Consider the following 16681-nt stretch of genomic DNA (forward strand, 5'->3'; position numbering starts at 1 on the left):
TGTGAGGGGCTTTAGCAACTAGGACCTGCTATCGGCTCTGGGCATTCACCGGGTGAGGATAGGGTTCACAGAAAAAGCTGAAAGGTACACATACAGAATGGTGGCCAGGTGGCTGGCCTGACCTCAATCTCCATCCTGGTCTTCTTTGTCCAAAGTCTTTTTCCTGTATTCGTTCTTGGCTTCCCTTGTGTGGGTTCATGGGGGATCACAGCTAAGGGTCTGAACTAAGCAAATGTGCTTGCCCAGGAGCCCCCTAGGTACAAGCCAAAAGTCGCACTCCTTGCCTGCTCTGGGGACTGTCGATGCTCATGGAGGACGCATGGGGCTTTGGAAGCCTTTGCGCTCCGAGGCAGGCTCCAACACATCATGCCTCTGAGGTATGCGGCTGATGAATCTCACTCTCTGCAGGGCCTGTTTGGACAGGCCAGCCCTGTGGCAGCAGGGAGGGGAGATGGTTATAGCTGCTTGGCTTGACCCAGTCATAATAACAAAGTGAACATTTATGGAGCCATTTACTGCTGCTAAACCCTGGCCATGATCTCACACACATGCATTGCCTCCCTTCATCCTCACAGCCATGTTATGAAAATTGCCACTGTCGGTCCCATTGTACAGATACAAACACTGAGACCCAGAGAGATTAAGGGTCCTGCCCAAGGTTATACTGTTCCATAAGAGGCAGTGTGAGTTCCCTCCCAGATCTGGCTGATCCCAAAGCCCATATTTCTAGTTCCTCACCGTACTGTTTGTGTGTAGAAGCTCATTGCTAAAAAGCTGTTTGCCTCAGAGGAGAACTCTACCCAACATCTGCTGGGGCTGAGAAAGCTCTGCACTAGCCAGAAAGAAAATGGGTCTTGTGTGTATGTACATGTGTGCTTGAGTGCAAGACAGGACGAATCACAATGACTGTCATTAATGAAACAACACCTGTCCTCGGAGTGTGCTGTTAACTAATGCAGCCGCAGAAGCCTCTGCTGGGCCCGTTTGTCATTTCTCCTGGCAAGTGGGAAAGCTGGAACCCAGACAGGTCACTAGGGTTACATTCTCTCAGGCCTCACTGAGGATGTGTCTGTTGCCTTTCTTGAGCAAATGATGGTTACGGAAGCCCAGGAATGCGTGGCTCAAGGATGATGCATTCAATTATACATTACAGGGACTCTTAGTTCTATTTTTAATTGATTGATTGATTAAGATGAGGTCTTGCTTTGTCACCCAGGCTGGAGTGCAGTGGTACAGCCTCAAACTCCTGGGTTCAAGTCATCCTCCTGCCTTGGCCTCCCAAAGTGCTGTGATTACAGGTGTAAGCCACCATGCCAGGCCTCTCAGTTCAAACTGCAATTTATTGATTGATTTAATTTGGGGGGAAGATCCTGAGTCTGTTAAGGAAGTCCCTTTTCCTGCCAATTTTCTTACATATGAGACAAAACTACTTCCTCCCCCATGATCTGCTAGTGGCTGTGAAAAGTATACCTCCGGGAATTAAGGTTGGAAGGGTGGTCCAGATTTTAGAAGACATTGAGCTCATTTCCTGCCTCAAGTCAGGATTCACCTCCATCACACAGATGATGACCTATTCTCAAAGCTCTGCTTAGAGGAAAGAAGGGAAAGGTAACAGCCATGGAGACATCTCTAGTTACTGAGAACCTTGCAAAGACCCTGCATGGCAGGACCTATCCCAGTCTGCTGATGAGAACCCTCGGGCTCAACAGGGTGAGGTACTTAGTTCAGTGTCATTTAGTTATTAGGAGGCAATGCTGTGACAAGAAGCTTTGTCTAACTCAAAGTCTTTTGTTCATACTAAGCCACCTTCCTCGACAGGAAAACAACAACCAAACCAAACATAACAACAGCAACAGACCACAGCCTCCTTCAGTGTTGTCAGCATTTCGTTTCTAACAGCCTCCATGAGAGGAAAAATTTTTCATTGTACCTACCCACATCCCTCATGTTTTGATTTATGTCCTTTTCTCTTCAGAACATGGGACATAAAACTGGTATATCAACCCGAGTATGGAAAAATTAAGTCGTCACCCACCCCCATCAACCCTGAAGCCTTTTCTTCTCCAGGCTGAACAAATTCAGGTCTCTTCTCCTGGTCTTGGACCAAGTGTGGGAACCAGACCTCAGGAGGCACCAGAGAGTGAACACAAGGGCTGGCCAGGACGGAGGCCAGCTTGAGGCGGTAGGATGTAAACAAGGAGATGGCACAGGCATTGGCCATCAAGATCAGTCTAGCTGGCAGCAGCCAGTGGAAAAAGAGGCAGCGGTTCAGGATGGCAAACACACCAGGAAAAGAGAGACAGGGAGAGAGAGAGAGAAGGAGAGAGAGGTGTTAGGTTAAGGACATGAGATTTGGACTCCCCAGTAAGTGCTGAGGGTGTGTAAGGGTGTGGAGATCACAGAGAGATGAAACTCACAGGCAGCATCTTACACAATCAGCTCTTAGAGAGGAGTAGTCAATACTGTAGAACAATTTTGGCTTAAAAATTCAGAAGGAATGATAGATTAGGAACATTATCATTTTGTAACCTCAAATTAAATAATGTTCAAACCATTAGGTGAACCACTAGCGGAGACCATAAAATGGATGGAACTGGCTGACATCTTAACCTGAATCCATTTTAATGTAAAAAGAGAGGGAATCAGGCATTATGTACTTCTTGATTTATTGCAATAAGAAGTAATTTTTAACAAGAGTGTAAAGGTAATAAAATGGGGAAAAAATAGTCTTTTTCAATAAATGGTGCTAGGACAACTGAATATTTACATGTAAGTGAATGAATGTGGATCCCTACCTTACAACATGTACAAACATTAACTCCAGCTGGATCATAAAATCTAAAACTAAGAGCTGAAACTATAAAGCTCTTAGAAGAAAATGGAGGGCTAAATCTTGGTGAGCTTGGATTTGGCAATGGTTTCTTAGATAGAACAACAAAGGCACAAGCAGTAAAGAAAGTAGTAGATATGATGACTGGATATCGTAATCATTAAAAACTTCTGTGTTTCAAAGGACACAAGAAAGTGAAAAGGCGACTCGCAGAATGAAAGAAAAATTTGCAAATCATATATCTGATAAGGGACTTGACTCTAAAATACATAAAGAATCCTTACAACTCAATAATAAGAAGCCAATCCAATTAAAATGGGCAAATAAATAATCAACAGATTAAATAGGCAACCTGCAGAATGGGAGAAAATATTCGCTAACTATACATCTAGTAAATCCCTAATATCCAGAGACTACAAATAACTAAAACAAACGAGCAAGAAAAAAAAAATCCCATAAAAAAAGTGGGCAAAAGACATGAAGAGACATCTCTCAAAAAGAAGATATACAGGCCAGGCGCAGTGGCTCACGCCTGCAATCCCAATACTTTGGGAGGCGGAGGTGAGAGAATTGTCTAAGCCCACGGGTTCAAGACCAGCCTGGGTAATATGGCGAGACCTTGTCTCTAAAAATAAATCAAAAAAATTAGCCAGGCATGGTGGTACATGCCTATAGTTCCAGCCACTTGGAAGGCTGAAGCAGAAGAATCGCCTGAGCCCAGCAGGTCGAGGTTGTGGTGGCGGTGAGTGTGCCACTGTACTCCAACCTGGGCAACAGAATAAGACTGACACACAAACACACAAGAAAAAAAGATATACAAATATCCAACAAATATGAAAAAGTGCTGAACATTATTAATCATCATGCTAAAAGCCACAATGAGATGCCACCTTACACTAGTCAGAATGGCATTACTAAATAATTAGAAAAAAATAGATGTTGGTATGAATACATTGAAAAGGAAGTGCTTATATACTGTTGATGGGAGTGTAAGTTAGTACAATCTCTATGGAAATCAGCAGGAGATTTCAGAAAGAACTAAAAGTCGACCTAGATTTGATCCAGCAATCATACTACTTGGTATCTCCCCAAAGGAAAGAGTTTGCTATACAAAGAAGACATCTGCACTCGCGTGTTTCTAGCAGGACAATGGACAATTGCAAGAATCAACCTAAATGTCTACCAATAAAGAAAATGTGCTATGTATGTGTATCTTGGAATACTATTCAGCCATAAAAAAGAATAAAATAATGTCTTTTTGCAGCAACTTGAATGGAATTGGAGACCATCATCCTAAGTGAAGTAACCCAGGAACAGAAAACCAAATACCTCATGTTCTCACTCATAAGTGAGAGCTAAGCTATAGGTCTGCAAGGGCATGTAGAATGGTATAATGTACATTGAAGACTCTGAAAGGCAAGGATGGGAACGAGGTGAGGGATGAAAAATTACCTCTTGGTTACAATGCATACTAGCGGGGGATGACAGGTACACTTACACCTCTGACTTATATGCCACTATACAACGCATCCATGTAACCAAAACCACTTGTACCCCTAAAATTACTGAAATAATTTTTTAAATGGGGAAAGAATATGAATAGATAGTTCTCCAAAGAAAACATGCCCAATAAACACATGAGCAGGTGCTTAACATTATTAACCAGCAGGGAGATGCAAATCAAAACCACAATAAGATAACACATCACGTCCAAGAATCAACCTAAATGTCTACCAACTAACTATAGTCATCTATGACTATAATAAAAAAAGACAGATAGTAAAACAAGAATTGGTGAAGATGTGGAGAAACTGGAAGCTACCTGTACTGTTGGTAGGAATGTAAAAGGGTGCAATTACTTTGGAAAATCAGGACCAGTCCCTCAAACAGTTGAACACAGAGTTACTATATGATCTGGCAATTCCGCTCCTAGGTATATAGTCAAATGAAAACAAAAGCTTGTACTCCAATGTTCTTAGCAGCATTATTTCTAATAGCCAAAAGTAAAAACAACCCAAATGCCCATCAGCTGATGAGTGAATAAACAAAATGTGGTCTATCCATACAATGGAATGTTTTTGGTCACAAAAAGGAATGAAGTACTAATAAATGCCACAATATGTATGAATTTTGAAACATCATGCTTCAAAGGACCAAATACTGTGTTCTCCCCCTTACAGTAGATGTGCAGAATAGGCAAATCTATTGAGACAGAAAATAAATTAGTGGTGACCTACGGGTGGGGTTTGGGGGTGATGTTCAAGACACGTGAAGTTTCTTTCTGAAGTAATGAAAATGTTTAAAATTGACTATGGTTAACACAGAATGGCTCTTTTTTTTTTCTTGAGTGGAGTCTCACTCTGTCACCCAGGCTGGAGTGCAGGGGCACACTCACAGCCACTGCAGCCTCAACCTGCTGGGCTCACATGATTCTTCTATCTCAGTCTTCCAAGTAGCTAGAACTACAGGCGCATGCTACCACGCCCGGCTAATTTTTGATTTATTGTAGAGACGAGGTCTCGCCAAGTTGCCTAGACTAGGCTCAAACCCCTTGGCATCCTAAAGTGTTGTAATTATAGGCATGAGCCACTGCGCCTGGCCACGACTCTTATTAAAAAGTAAAAAACAAAAACAAAAAAACAGATGTTGACGAGGATGTGGAAACAAGGGAACACTTGTCTGTTGGTAGGAATGTTAATTAGTACAACCTCAACGGAGAACAGTGTGGAGGTTTCTTAAAGATCTAAAAATAGAACTACCATTGACCCAGCAATTCCACTACTGGATATCTACCCAAAGGGATAGATTATTATATCAAAAAGATACCTGCACTCATATGTTCACTGCAGCACTATTCACAATAGCAAAGTCATGGAATCAACCTAAGTGTCTATCAATGGTGAACTGAATAAAGTAGATGTGGTACATATACACCATGGAATACTACACAGCCATAAAAAAGACAAAATCATAACACCATGGATGCAGCTGGAGACTGTGATCCTAAATAAATTAACACAGAAATGGAAAAAAAATGCCAGATGTTCTCACTTATAAGTAGTAGCTAAACACAGGTATACAAGGAAATAATAGACACTGAGGACCTCAGAAAGGGGGGTTGAAAATTTACCTATTGAGTACAACATTCACTATCTGGATGATGAGTACCTGGCAGCCCAGACCTCACCATCATGCAATATATCCATGTAACAAACCCATACATGTGCCCTCTGAATCTATAGAGATAAAGTAAAAAATACAATTGACTATGGTGATGAATGCTCAACTCTGTGAATATATTAAAAACCATTGAATTATACACTTAAACAAAACAAAGCCAAAGAAATAAATACTTAGCACTACATATGAAATATTCTTGTTAAAAAATTGAACCTGAAGATGACCAACTCTGGTTCGAACTCTCAGTTTACAGAAAGTACAGAGGAGAGAACATGTTAAGCAATGCTGCAAAGATACAACCAGAACATTGATCAGTCAAGAGGACACATTACTCTGTTTTCTTAACACATACATGGTAAGGGGTAGGGAGGATGTGTAGAACAAAAGAAATTCAAGAGACATATTAACCCAGTGCAAGGTGTTGGACTCATTTGGTTTCCATTTGAACAAATAAACACTAAAAAACATTTGTAAGGCAACCATGAAAATTTGAGCGCTGAATATTTAATGTTTTAAAGAGATTATTGCTCAGTTTTAAATTTGTGATAATTATGGTTATGTTGAAAAAAGTATATATATATATTTGAGTTGGGGTCTCACACCATCACCCAGGTTAGAGTGCAGTGGCAAATCACAGCTCACTATAACTTAAACTCCTGGGCTCAAGCAATCCTCCCTTCTCAGCTTTCCATGTAGCTGGGACTTCAGGCATGCACCACCATACCTGGCTAATTTTCACATTTTGTTTTTGTAGAGACAAGGTCTTGCTATGCTGCCCAGGTGGTCTCAAACTCCTTCACTCAAGCAATCCTCCCACCTCAGTCTCCCAAAGTGCTAGGATTACAGGCATGAGCTACCACGCCCGGCATTATGTTGAAAATAGTTTTAAAGAGACACTTGCTGAAATGTTTATGGATGAAGTGACACACTGTCTGGACTTTGCTTAAAATAACCCTGGTGAGCAGCAGGTGAATGATGGCAGCATCTGAAATAAGCTGGGCTCACAAGTGGATGATCGCTGAGACTAGGGAATGTGTCCACGAGGGCTTATCATACTACTGTTTCAACTTTTACATATGTTTGCAATTTTCCATTATAAGAAGTTCCCTCGAAATGTACAGGAATAGGGTCTGAAGAAAAATCTAGCAACTGATGGCTAAGAAACGTTGACTGCCAAAAGAAGTTAAAAGAACAGCAATAAAAGTGGTAGCCAAGCACTTTCCATGCACTTTCCATTCTCTGATATTCCCCAACAAACTTGTGAGGCAGGGATTGCTCCCATTTTCTGATGGGAAACGGGAGTTCAGCGTGGCTACTGGTTCGTCCACAGTCCCCCTGCGGGGATGGGGAAGACAGCGGGGCCTAAGGCTTGTGTGGTCTCTGTGTGACAAGGCCTCTCTGGGTGGCTCATGGCTGTGCTTTTCCCAGGGAGTGCTGGCAGAACAGGGGAGGGGCCCTCTAGTTCCTTTTTTTGCTTGCAGACGTCTGCCCGTGAACCCCTGCTAAGATATTAACTGATCATACATAAAAATAGTACAAGGGGCTATTTTCATCCAGGAGATATATTCTTGAAAATTTAACAAACATATTTCAAACACCTGTCAGGCCCCATAAAAGGCGCCATGGGGCAGGTACTGAGGACATGGAACAGAGATGGGGCAGACGCCCATGACATGGAACGGAGGAGCTTGAGGGGACAGGTGAACATCAAGTGGAATAGCTCCCTTTCCTACCCGCAACTCTGGGAGTGTGTGCTTAGTTCAAGAGTCCTCTGACAACATCACTTATGAGTATGGATTTGTTGAGTGAAAACTGAAAAATAAAAGAAATTTATATTGGGAGATATCAACATAAGAATATAAACATAGAATTAATTTCTCTCTGTAAATTACCTTAGGAGGAGGATTAGCTAAAAATATTAAACATAAATTTGCACTGACAGGGTGTCCAAAGGCAACAAAAATATGCTAACTAAGTAAAAAACATTCTCATGGTAGCACCGAGTACTGTAAAGCAGGGTTGGGAGACCCCTATGAAAGATAAGGACAAAGGGACTTATAATAGTTCAAGCTCCCAGGAACTATTTTATCAGATGATTTTAAATATGAGATTTAAAGCAGAGTCAGCCTTATAGACCTCAGAATTTCCTGAGGCGCATGACAGCTCATCTTCCCAGGAAGCCAGCTTGAACTTGTCATTACCATCGGGGCTGAGGGAGGAGCATGGGGTAGGGAGCCACATTCCATACACTGACTTAAGTGACCTGCCTTTTTCTGTCTCTCATGCCTTTTGCTGTCTGAGTAATCAAAAAAGGGGTTTTGGAAAGGTAATGGCAACATAGATGAATAAAACACCATCCCTTCCCTTAAGAAGTTTTCAAGTTAGTGAGCATGGTGATAAGATATATATGTGGTATATAGGACAAAGAAGATATGTTGTAACATATATACAGAGGGTGCCAAAAATGTATACACAGTTCAAGAAAGGAAAAAGCTGTATTAAAATTGTAATAGTCAATGTATACTGGTAACAAAAGATGAATACAAGCCATGTTTGACTTCTGCAATTACACGAGGTGCTCAGCATCCCTTAACATCTCTTAAAATGTGTATATATTTTATTTAGCACACCCAGCATGCTATAACACAAGTACAAATGGTGCGCTGTGATCATGGGGGGAGCAATGTTAATTTTGCAAGGAAGGGTGGCAGGTGCTTCCATGAAGAATGGTATGCACACAAGGCCTTGCAGTATAGATGTAATTGTAACAGATGAGTGCACCAAAAATAAATTCCAAGCATTTATGTAATCAATAAACATTTGTTCATAGCCCAGAATGATGTATACATGGTTCTGGATACAAAGACAAAACCAAAGAGGTGGCCTGGCATACACTGTGCTTAGAAATGTTGAGTGGACCACTGCAGATTTTGTGTGTGGAGGCTGGAGGTGCTGGAAAGTGGACTGGAGTTGAACCATGGAGGGTCTGGAATACCACACGAAGAACCATTTAGGAAAGTGTGCAGATTTGAGGTCTGCCCTCAAATCCTGGCTCTGTTTCCAGTTTTGAGACTTTGGGCAAACTACCAAATCTTTTCGCTCTGGAGTTTTCCCACTTGGAACACGAGGCCTGATAGGCTAGCATCAGTTGAGTAAATTTGGTAAATTATATTCAGGAAAGGGACCTCAAGATAAAAATCTACAAAGAAACTTACTGATAACAGCAAGAAGCAGCAAAAGCTGTAAAACATTTGCTGTTGGTTCTGCAGCCAACCAAGAGTTAACAACTCACTGTTCCTGGGTCTCTGACAAACAAAAAGGCAGCCAGCTCTTGCTGGTAACTAACCTTATCTTAAAGAAACAAAATGCCACTTCACAAACCTCTGGAAATTTCCTTTTGTAGGCCACTTGCAAAGATAATTCCTCCTGGCTTTCAAAACACCCTCCAATTTGAGCCTCATTGCAGCAGACCAGCAGGCGCTCTCGCTGCTCTCCTGCCCGTTGTGTCCTTCACAACGTGTCTTTCCTTTCATAAGTCTACCTTTCTTAGTTCATAACTGTCTTGGTGAATGCTTTCATTCCTTGCTACTCCGGCCATACCCAGCCAGCCTGCTATACATGGTAGGAACCATTAGGTGGTTTAGGGATGGGAAGCGGCTGAAGGGAATGGGGTTTTCCTTCTTTTCTTTTCTTTTTTTTGAGTCAGAGTCTCACTCTGTTGCCCAGGCTGGAGTGCAGTGGTATGCTCACAGGCACTGCAGTCTTGACCTGATGGGCTCAGGTAATCCTTCCGCCTCAGCCTTCCAAGTAGCTGGAACCACAGACGTGCACCACCACGTCAGGCTAATTTTTATGATTAATGGTAGAGACAAAGTCTTGCCAAGTTGTCCGCTGGTCTCAAACCCCGGGGCTCAGGCAATCCTCTTGCCTCTGTTTCCCAAAGTGTTGGGATTACAGGCGTGAGCCACCGCACCTGGTGATCTGGGTTTTTAAGAAGTCAATACGGAGGCCATGATTGGGAGAATGGATGGGGGTTGGGAGGGTTAGGCAATGTGAGGCATAGTGAGTAAGGGTGGGCTTTGGGAGACAGCCTCTCACAATAAAGCTAGCTGGTACACAGATGCTGGTGGGCTTCTACAACACTTGCTTAGTGGATGAAGCCTGTACTGCAAGTGAGGAGGCAAGAGTGGAGGACCCGAACTAAGACAGGGACAGAATTCACAAAATAATGACCGATGGCAAAATGGGTTTACTAGCTGATGTGGGAGGGGAGGGAGAGAGCTGTTAACAGTCCCATTACTCTGGCTCTGTGACACAGGAGGGAGGAAGGAGGGGGCCAGGGGGAATGGTGGTGGCATGGGAGGGGGAAGGGAAGGAGAGAAAGGGGGCATATGGAGGGAGCAGGATCTCCAGGAAAACAAGAAGGTCTCGTTGTTCTGTGAGTGCGGGAGGTGCCAACACTGAGCCAAGTTGGCGTTCTGTGGGGGGTAGGGGGCTGTACTTGTGACTTCCCCTGAAGAGGCATTGCTGGACGATGTCTTTCTAACTTGTTTCCTGTGCAGTTGACTTTCCTTCTCCTTCTAAGGCACCCTTCCTCCTCAGCATAGACCTAGAAATAATCTCCAGGATTCTGCCTAAGGCCAATTTATGCAACCTGTGTTTTAATCCACCCCCTTAACCTTCCCCATTGCAGTTTTCCATGGAACTTACTCAGCGTCTTCAGGACTAATCCTGAATTGCTTTGAAGTACAACTGTTTTTTAGTCCATTGTTACAATTCACCTTTGAGGTCATTTCCTGATATTCTACCCAGAAGTGTCAGTGGTTTTCCACAGGCGGAAAGACACAATGACAAAGCGAAAACAAAATTCCTTGCCCTGGCTTTTCTTCATGAGAAAACAGCAATTGCTACTCTTTTCGATGTTTAAAACTTGAAGGACAATCTGAGACCTGTCTCTAAATAGGACTAGGGTTTGAACCAGGCATCAATTTATTCTTGGTGCCATCCATACCATACACAATGTCTGGGCACAGTTAGTGGTTCATAAAGGAACAAAGTGAGGGTAAATGGAGGCCTTCTTCAGGTACAAAAGACTCAGGATACATTCTTTACTGAGGGAGTGGGTGGGGAAGAGAAGGCTGGAAGGTATTCCAATTGAAAAGGAGTCAAATGAGGATGATCAAGAAAAATGAGCCTGTAGATGTCTGGGATAAACAACATCAGCATCACAGGATTGCCTAACATGGTGTTTGTTGACAGTGTAATTTAGTGCCAAGAACTTATGTTCTAGAATTAAGACAATTTTAAGTTCAATTCAATCTCTTTACTAGTTACATAAACTTGGTCAAATCAGTTTTCTGTTGGGACCTCAATCACCTTGCTTCAGAGTGGTGATAACACTTTCCCTGCAAAGGCTCTTACTGTATTTTTAAGATGGAGGGCAGACTTCAGAAGACTGGCAACAAAGCACGACTTTGTTATCAGAGGACATCATTCTACCCACTTACCTATCATCTGTCTATCTATCTGTCTGTCTATCTATCTATCTGTCTATCTATCTATCTATCTACCTACCTATCTCTATCATCCATTCATCCATCTCATATTAGTTTAAGTTTGAGATTACGATTACTATTCTTCTGTGGCAGTATGCCCAGTCCTAGCATGCTGTAAGCACTCAGCACATGTTTAGGGGCTGAAAGGTTACACTGATCTGTGATCTTTCTATAGGAGGTGAATTCTTTCTTTAGTCTTCCCTAATTCCATGAAGGGGACCCCAAAAATCCCAGAATTTATTTATAAAAAATTGCATATTTATTCTTACATGTTTAAACTTCAGTCATCTTCAAAGTATGAAATACACCTATCAAGACACTTTTTCCACTGTTCAAAACAGTTTGAACTTGTCCATTTTGATGCTTTTTAGTGCTTCTGCCTTTTTTTGTTTGTTTTTGCTTTTGTTTCACCTCTTCTACTTTGTCAAAACGTTTCCCTTTAAGGGCTTTTCTCATTGGGGACACAAAAAAAGTCACTCGGGTGAGACTGGGTGAATAGGGAGGGTGGGGCACGAGGGTCTTGTCGTTTGGGGTCAAAAACTGCTGAGCACTCAGGATGGTGTGAGCAGGTGTGCTCATAAATCCCCCATCATGAAATGGGCAGATGCATTGAAAGAATCTCCAAAAAATATTCACAGAAGTCAAACACAGGCTCTGACAACAAAGCTAAGCTGGTACACGGATGCCGATGGACTTCTAGAACACTTACTTAGTAGATAAAGCCTGTACTACAAGCGGCCTGCTCTCCAAAAAGTAATTCTGATTTTTTAGGTTCCCCCCTCATTTGTCACCCTTGTCTGCCCAGTCTTGATTCCTTGATTTATGGAGCACCTACCAAGGTCTAGGCACTGGAAGGGGTGCTAGAGTAGGGAAGGTGAAGGACTTGATAAGCTAGAAGCAACCATGGCTCTCAAGGATGTTAGAGGAAAGGGAAGAAGAACTTGTCGTTTGTTCAACTTTCTACTCATCTTCAACTATGACTCATAAGTGGGGCATTTTGAGTGTGTTTTGACAACACCTGGACAAATATGTAGAAATATTTACAGCCCATAGCCAACCGAATCTAGGATTACTGATTCCACACAGTGGGTCCCTGGCCACAGGCTATGTGAGTGCCATGCTTTGGCATTCTCACTGTTGAGAAAACTGGGATGGAATGACTCTTGTCTTGAATCCCACTAGGATTCTCCCACTTCTGTCTACCTTTCTCTAGTTGAGGTAAATGCCCAGAAATAAGAATTTAAGAAGCACATGGAAAATGGCTCTTTCCTAAACCTTTTGGGAAGCCAACTTACAGCTGAGTAAGCTAGCTTATTCCTACTGAGTGTGGGCTGTACTTCATTTATCTATGTCTATATATAAAGAATGGTTTCAAAAAAATTCTGTGACTCTTTGGTTTAATTGTGAGTCACAGGTTTCCATTTTAGAGTGTGTGTGTGTGTGTGTGTGTGTGTGTGTGTGTGTATCTGTATCAGAAGGAGAACTTTGGGCACAAAGCATGTGTGCAGTTGTAAAAAAAAAAAGTAAGGAAAGTGTATGTAGGCTGGGCACGGTGGCTCACGCCTGTGGCTCCAGTGCTTTGGGAGGCCAAGGTGAGAAGACTGCCTGAGCCCGTGGGCTAGAGACCAGCCTAGGTAACACGGTGAGACTTTGTCTCTACAATAAATCAAAAAATTAGCTGGGTGTGGTGGCACATGCCTGTAGTTCCAGTTACTTGGAAGACTGAGGTAGAAGGATCACCTGAGCCCAGCAGGCTGAGGCTGCTGAGGCTGTGAGCAGCATACTCCAGCCTGGGCGACAAAGTGAGACTGATAAAAAAAAAAAAAGAAATATGTATGTAGAAAGGTTTATTATTTTAATGTAAGGAGTATGTATATGGAGGAGAAAAGTGTGTGTGTGTGTGTGTGTGTGTGTGTGTGTGTGTGTGTGTGCCCGTGCGCACAGTACAGGTGGTGGGCACAACTGCATGAGCAGCTAGCCTCTTAGTGATCCAGACAGTGGAATAAAAGATAAAGTGTTGTAGGAGGTGATTGTTTTCCTTTCAGAGTAGCATACAGGTCTTTGAGGAGCCCTTGACTTTCTCCTTCCTCCTTGTCTTGTTAAAAAGGGATTAGAGTCCAATTAAGCCATTTAATCCCAAGGTAGAAATTCATGTTTAAAAACAAGATTTACAGCTTCCTACAAAAAATACATCAGTGCAAGTTGAGGTTTGTCCTTTCAAGTTGCCACCTGCATGGTCCCAGAGAGTGTTTTCAGCACAATATCCAGTGTGCGGCTCTTCTTAATTACTTTGCCTCCTACCTCTGCTCCTTCATCTTTTAGAGTACCCTTCGACTTAAACAGCCACATGCTGCTAGAAATACTTCAACTTTGGGACTGCCACAACTGCCCCGTGACTTCCTTCTCTAAAGCTGGCGACACAGTGACCAGGGTTAACAACAATAGTGTAGGAGCTAAGGCTCTAAGGCTTTACTAGTACATCAAGGCATCATGATGCTAAGCACTTTGCATACATTATGGTATTAGGTGCTCCATCTGAAAACACCCCGGGCTGGCTTCCGGGTATATGAATTGTGTCACAGCCCACATTCGGTTTAAATGTTGCTGCCATGTTGAAATGCTTAATAATTTTTGTGCAAGGGATTTGCACTTTCATTTTGCATTTTGCATTTAGTCCCACAAATTAAGTATGTGGCCAGTCCTAAGGGCACTCAATAGCCCACAGTTTCATTTTGTGTCTTTCACTTTCTTTCCACATGATGCCTCATACAAGGTCAGAGGATGGGATAGTGAATCTCAAATTGTGATGCCAACACTCTCTGGAAAATGGGTGCCATCACCTCGTTGGAGAGATGCTGTATAAGGGACAAGAACCATGCCATGGCACGTAGCAAGAAAAAGAAAAGTATCTGTGAGAATTTGGACAAGTTGTTTAACCCTACTAAGCCATAGTTTTCTTATTGCAAAATGGGGGTCTAACTCATAGGCTGCTCAAAGATGTAATCAAATCATGTGTATATACCTCTGATAGGTAATACATATGACCTCAGTCATTCTTAGGGCATTCTGGGTGCTTAGCAAATACGCGATGTCAAATTTTGCTTGTGACATGGTGAGAATTACTTGTCCAACTCCAAGCTGGCCTTGTCCCAGGGGTTTCTTCCTTACCTGCCCCACAGAGCCAGGAGGGACATCTGCCTTCTCCAAGTGCTGGGTGATCACAGAGGGGTTGCTGGAGCTGATAAGCACTGGGGTGCTGATCTCCACCATGTGACGCCCCGAAGGAGAGTGGACCATCCGGTTGAGTGTGTTCAAAGCTGTGGTGATGGAAAACTGCCCGGACCCCTTCCTCCTGGACCCTGGGCCCCTCCGAAGGGTGGGCGTGTGGCCTCTGGAGGAGGAGGACACCAGGGACAGGTTTTTTGTGCGGGATGACTGGCGGCCTTTGTTCTTTTCCAGGAGATGTCTTGCGGTGAGGTTTGGCTGGAAAGACAAAAGGTCCAATGAGAAGTTAGCCTTTCCTGATCTCACGTGAGTGGCCAAGTCCTAGTCAGGCTAGTCTAAAGCCAGGTCAGATGCCACCTCTTCAGTCATTGGTTCAGATGACCATGCCTTGGTCAACATAACAATGGCTTCCATCTTTCATCAATATGTCCCATCACTTGTTCTGTCAATACATTCTCACAACTTTTCTGCAAAATAGGCATTTCTCTTTACTTGTGGAGAGGATTCTTCCCCTGCTCGTTTCTCCCTGTCAAACTCCAGGCCCTTACACCTGGTAGACATCTCCCCTCTTTCTTTCATCATCCTGGAGCCCCCATGGGGTTGGCTCCCTGTCCTCCTAGTGCCCTGACAGCCTTTGTGCTTCCCATCATTACATTTTTCACTTCATGTGGCCATCATTTACCTACCTTCACCACTGGTCTGTTGGCGACCTGGGGATGGGTGCCTCCTGCACAGGGTCCTCTCCCGTGCTCCAGAGTGGATGCTCAGGAAGTGAGCAGGGACTCATAAATGGATGGAGTTACTCAAGCTCATGCATTGGGTAAGTGTTTGACCCAGAATGTGGATGCATTTAGGACCCTGAATCCTTGTGCTAAGACTGGTACTACTTCCTTCCAACGCTTCATGGAATCACCGTTCTTCCTTGTTCCATACCTTGTAGTCAGTGATGTGCCGGTCAATCAGCTGGCAAGGTAGGAAGTAAGGAAGGGTGGGAGAAAGGAAGTTAGAGAGGAAGGAAGGCAGGTAAGCAGACAGGAAAGGAAGTTAGGAAGAGGAAAGAAAAGAAGGAAGGAAGCTAGGAAGGAGAAAGAAAAAAGGAAGGAAGGCAGGGAGGGAGGAAGGAAGAAGAAGGAAGAAGGAAGGAAAACTAAGGAAAAAAGTAGGAAGCAAAATACCTGATTTGTAGCCTTTACCAATCTACCAATGGATCAACAACTGCCTAGCAAAGGTCCTTAGAGTGTATCAACCAGCTCTGTGGTCAGTTCCAGCCAGCTTCAGCACACACTGTGTTACTGTCTGCCTTCCCCACTATACTGGCAAATTCCCACAAGGAATCTCTCTTTGAGTCCCCTACCCTCTGAGGGGCCCTGTGGGTTCATCTTCTTTGGCCATCTGAAATGTGTTGACAAAACAAGAGTTTGTGTGAATAACCCTTCAATTTCAGAATGATGACTTAAATTTCCACTGTTATAATTGGCACCGGCTGCCCGCTAGAACCATGTCTCATCCAACTTTAGAAATTCAACTACAGAGGTAAAAGAGAGTTTTTTCATTTAAGAACTTTTTAATGGCAATATGTAGAGGATTAAAAAAGCTGAGATAGAACATGTTTTCAAAAGATGTAGTTCTTGCCTCAAGAAGCTTGTAATATTGTAAAAAACGTATCAAGTAGGAGAATGGGCATTCCTATGTCCATCTTACAGATAAGAAAGCTGAGGCCCAGAAGGGCTGACATAAATGACAGAGCCAGCATATAGACAAGTAAACTCAGACAATGAGTTCTCTGGTGTGACAGTGACCGAGGGAGGCAGCCACTTTATTCGTGGGTAAGGAAGATCAGCGGAGGAGTTGGCGTTGAAGCTGAGACAACAGATGACAGGAAGGAGCTAGC

The 16681-nt window shown here is 43.2% G+C and overlaps 1 protein-coding gene across 1 annotated transcript in view; it reads right to left on the bottom strand.

Moving 5' to 3' along the window:
- Positions 1-16681, bottom strand: part of SH3RF2 (SH3 domain containing ring finger 2) — a 117625-nt gene that overhangs the window by 35300 nt on the left and 65644 nt on the right. The window contains exon 4 of the mRNA XM_008050404.2: positions 14734-15048. Within this exon, the coding sequence (XP_008048595.1) occupies positions 14734-15048 (315 nt within the window). The remainder of the gene's footprint in view (positions 1-14733; positions 15049-16681) is intronic.

Source organism: Carlito syrichta, unplaced genomic scaffold (genome assembly GCF_000164805.1).
Source record: "Carlito syrichta isolate Samal-C Ts95f unplaced genomic scaffold, Tarsius_syrichta-2.0.1 Scaffold59884, whole genome shotgun sequence".
In the NCBI taxonomy this organism is placed as follows: domain Eukaryota; kingdom Metazoa; phylum Chordata; class Mammalia; order Primates; family Tarsiidae; genus Carlito; species Carlito syrichta.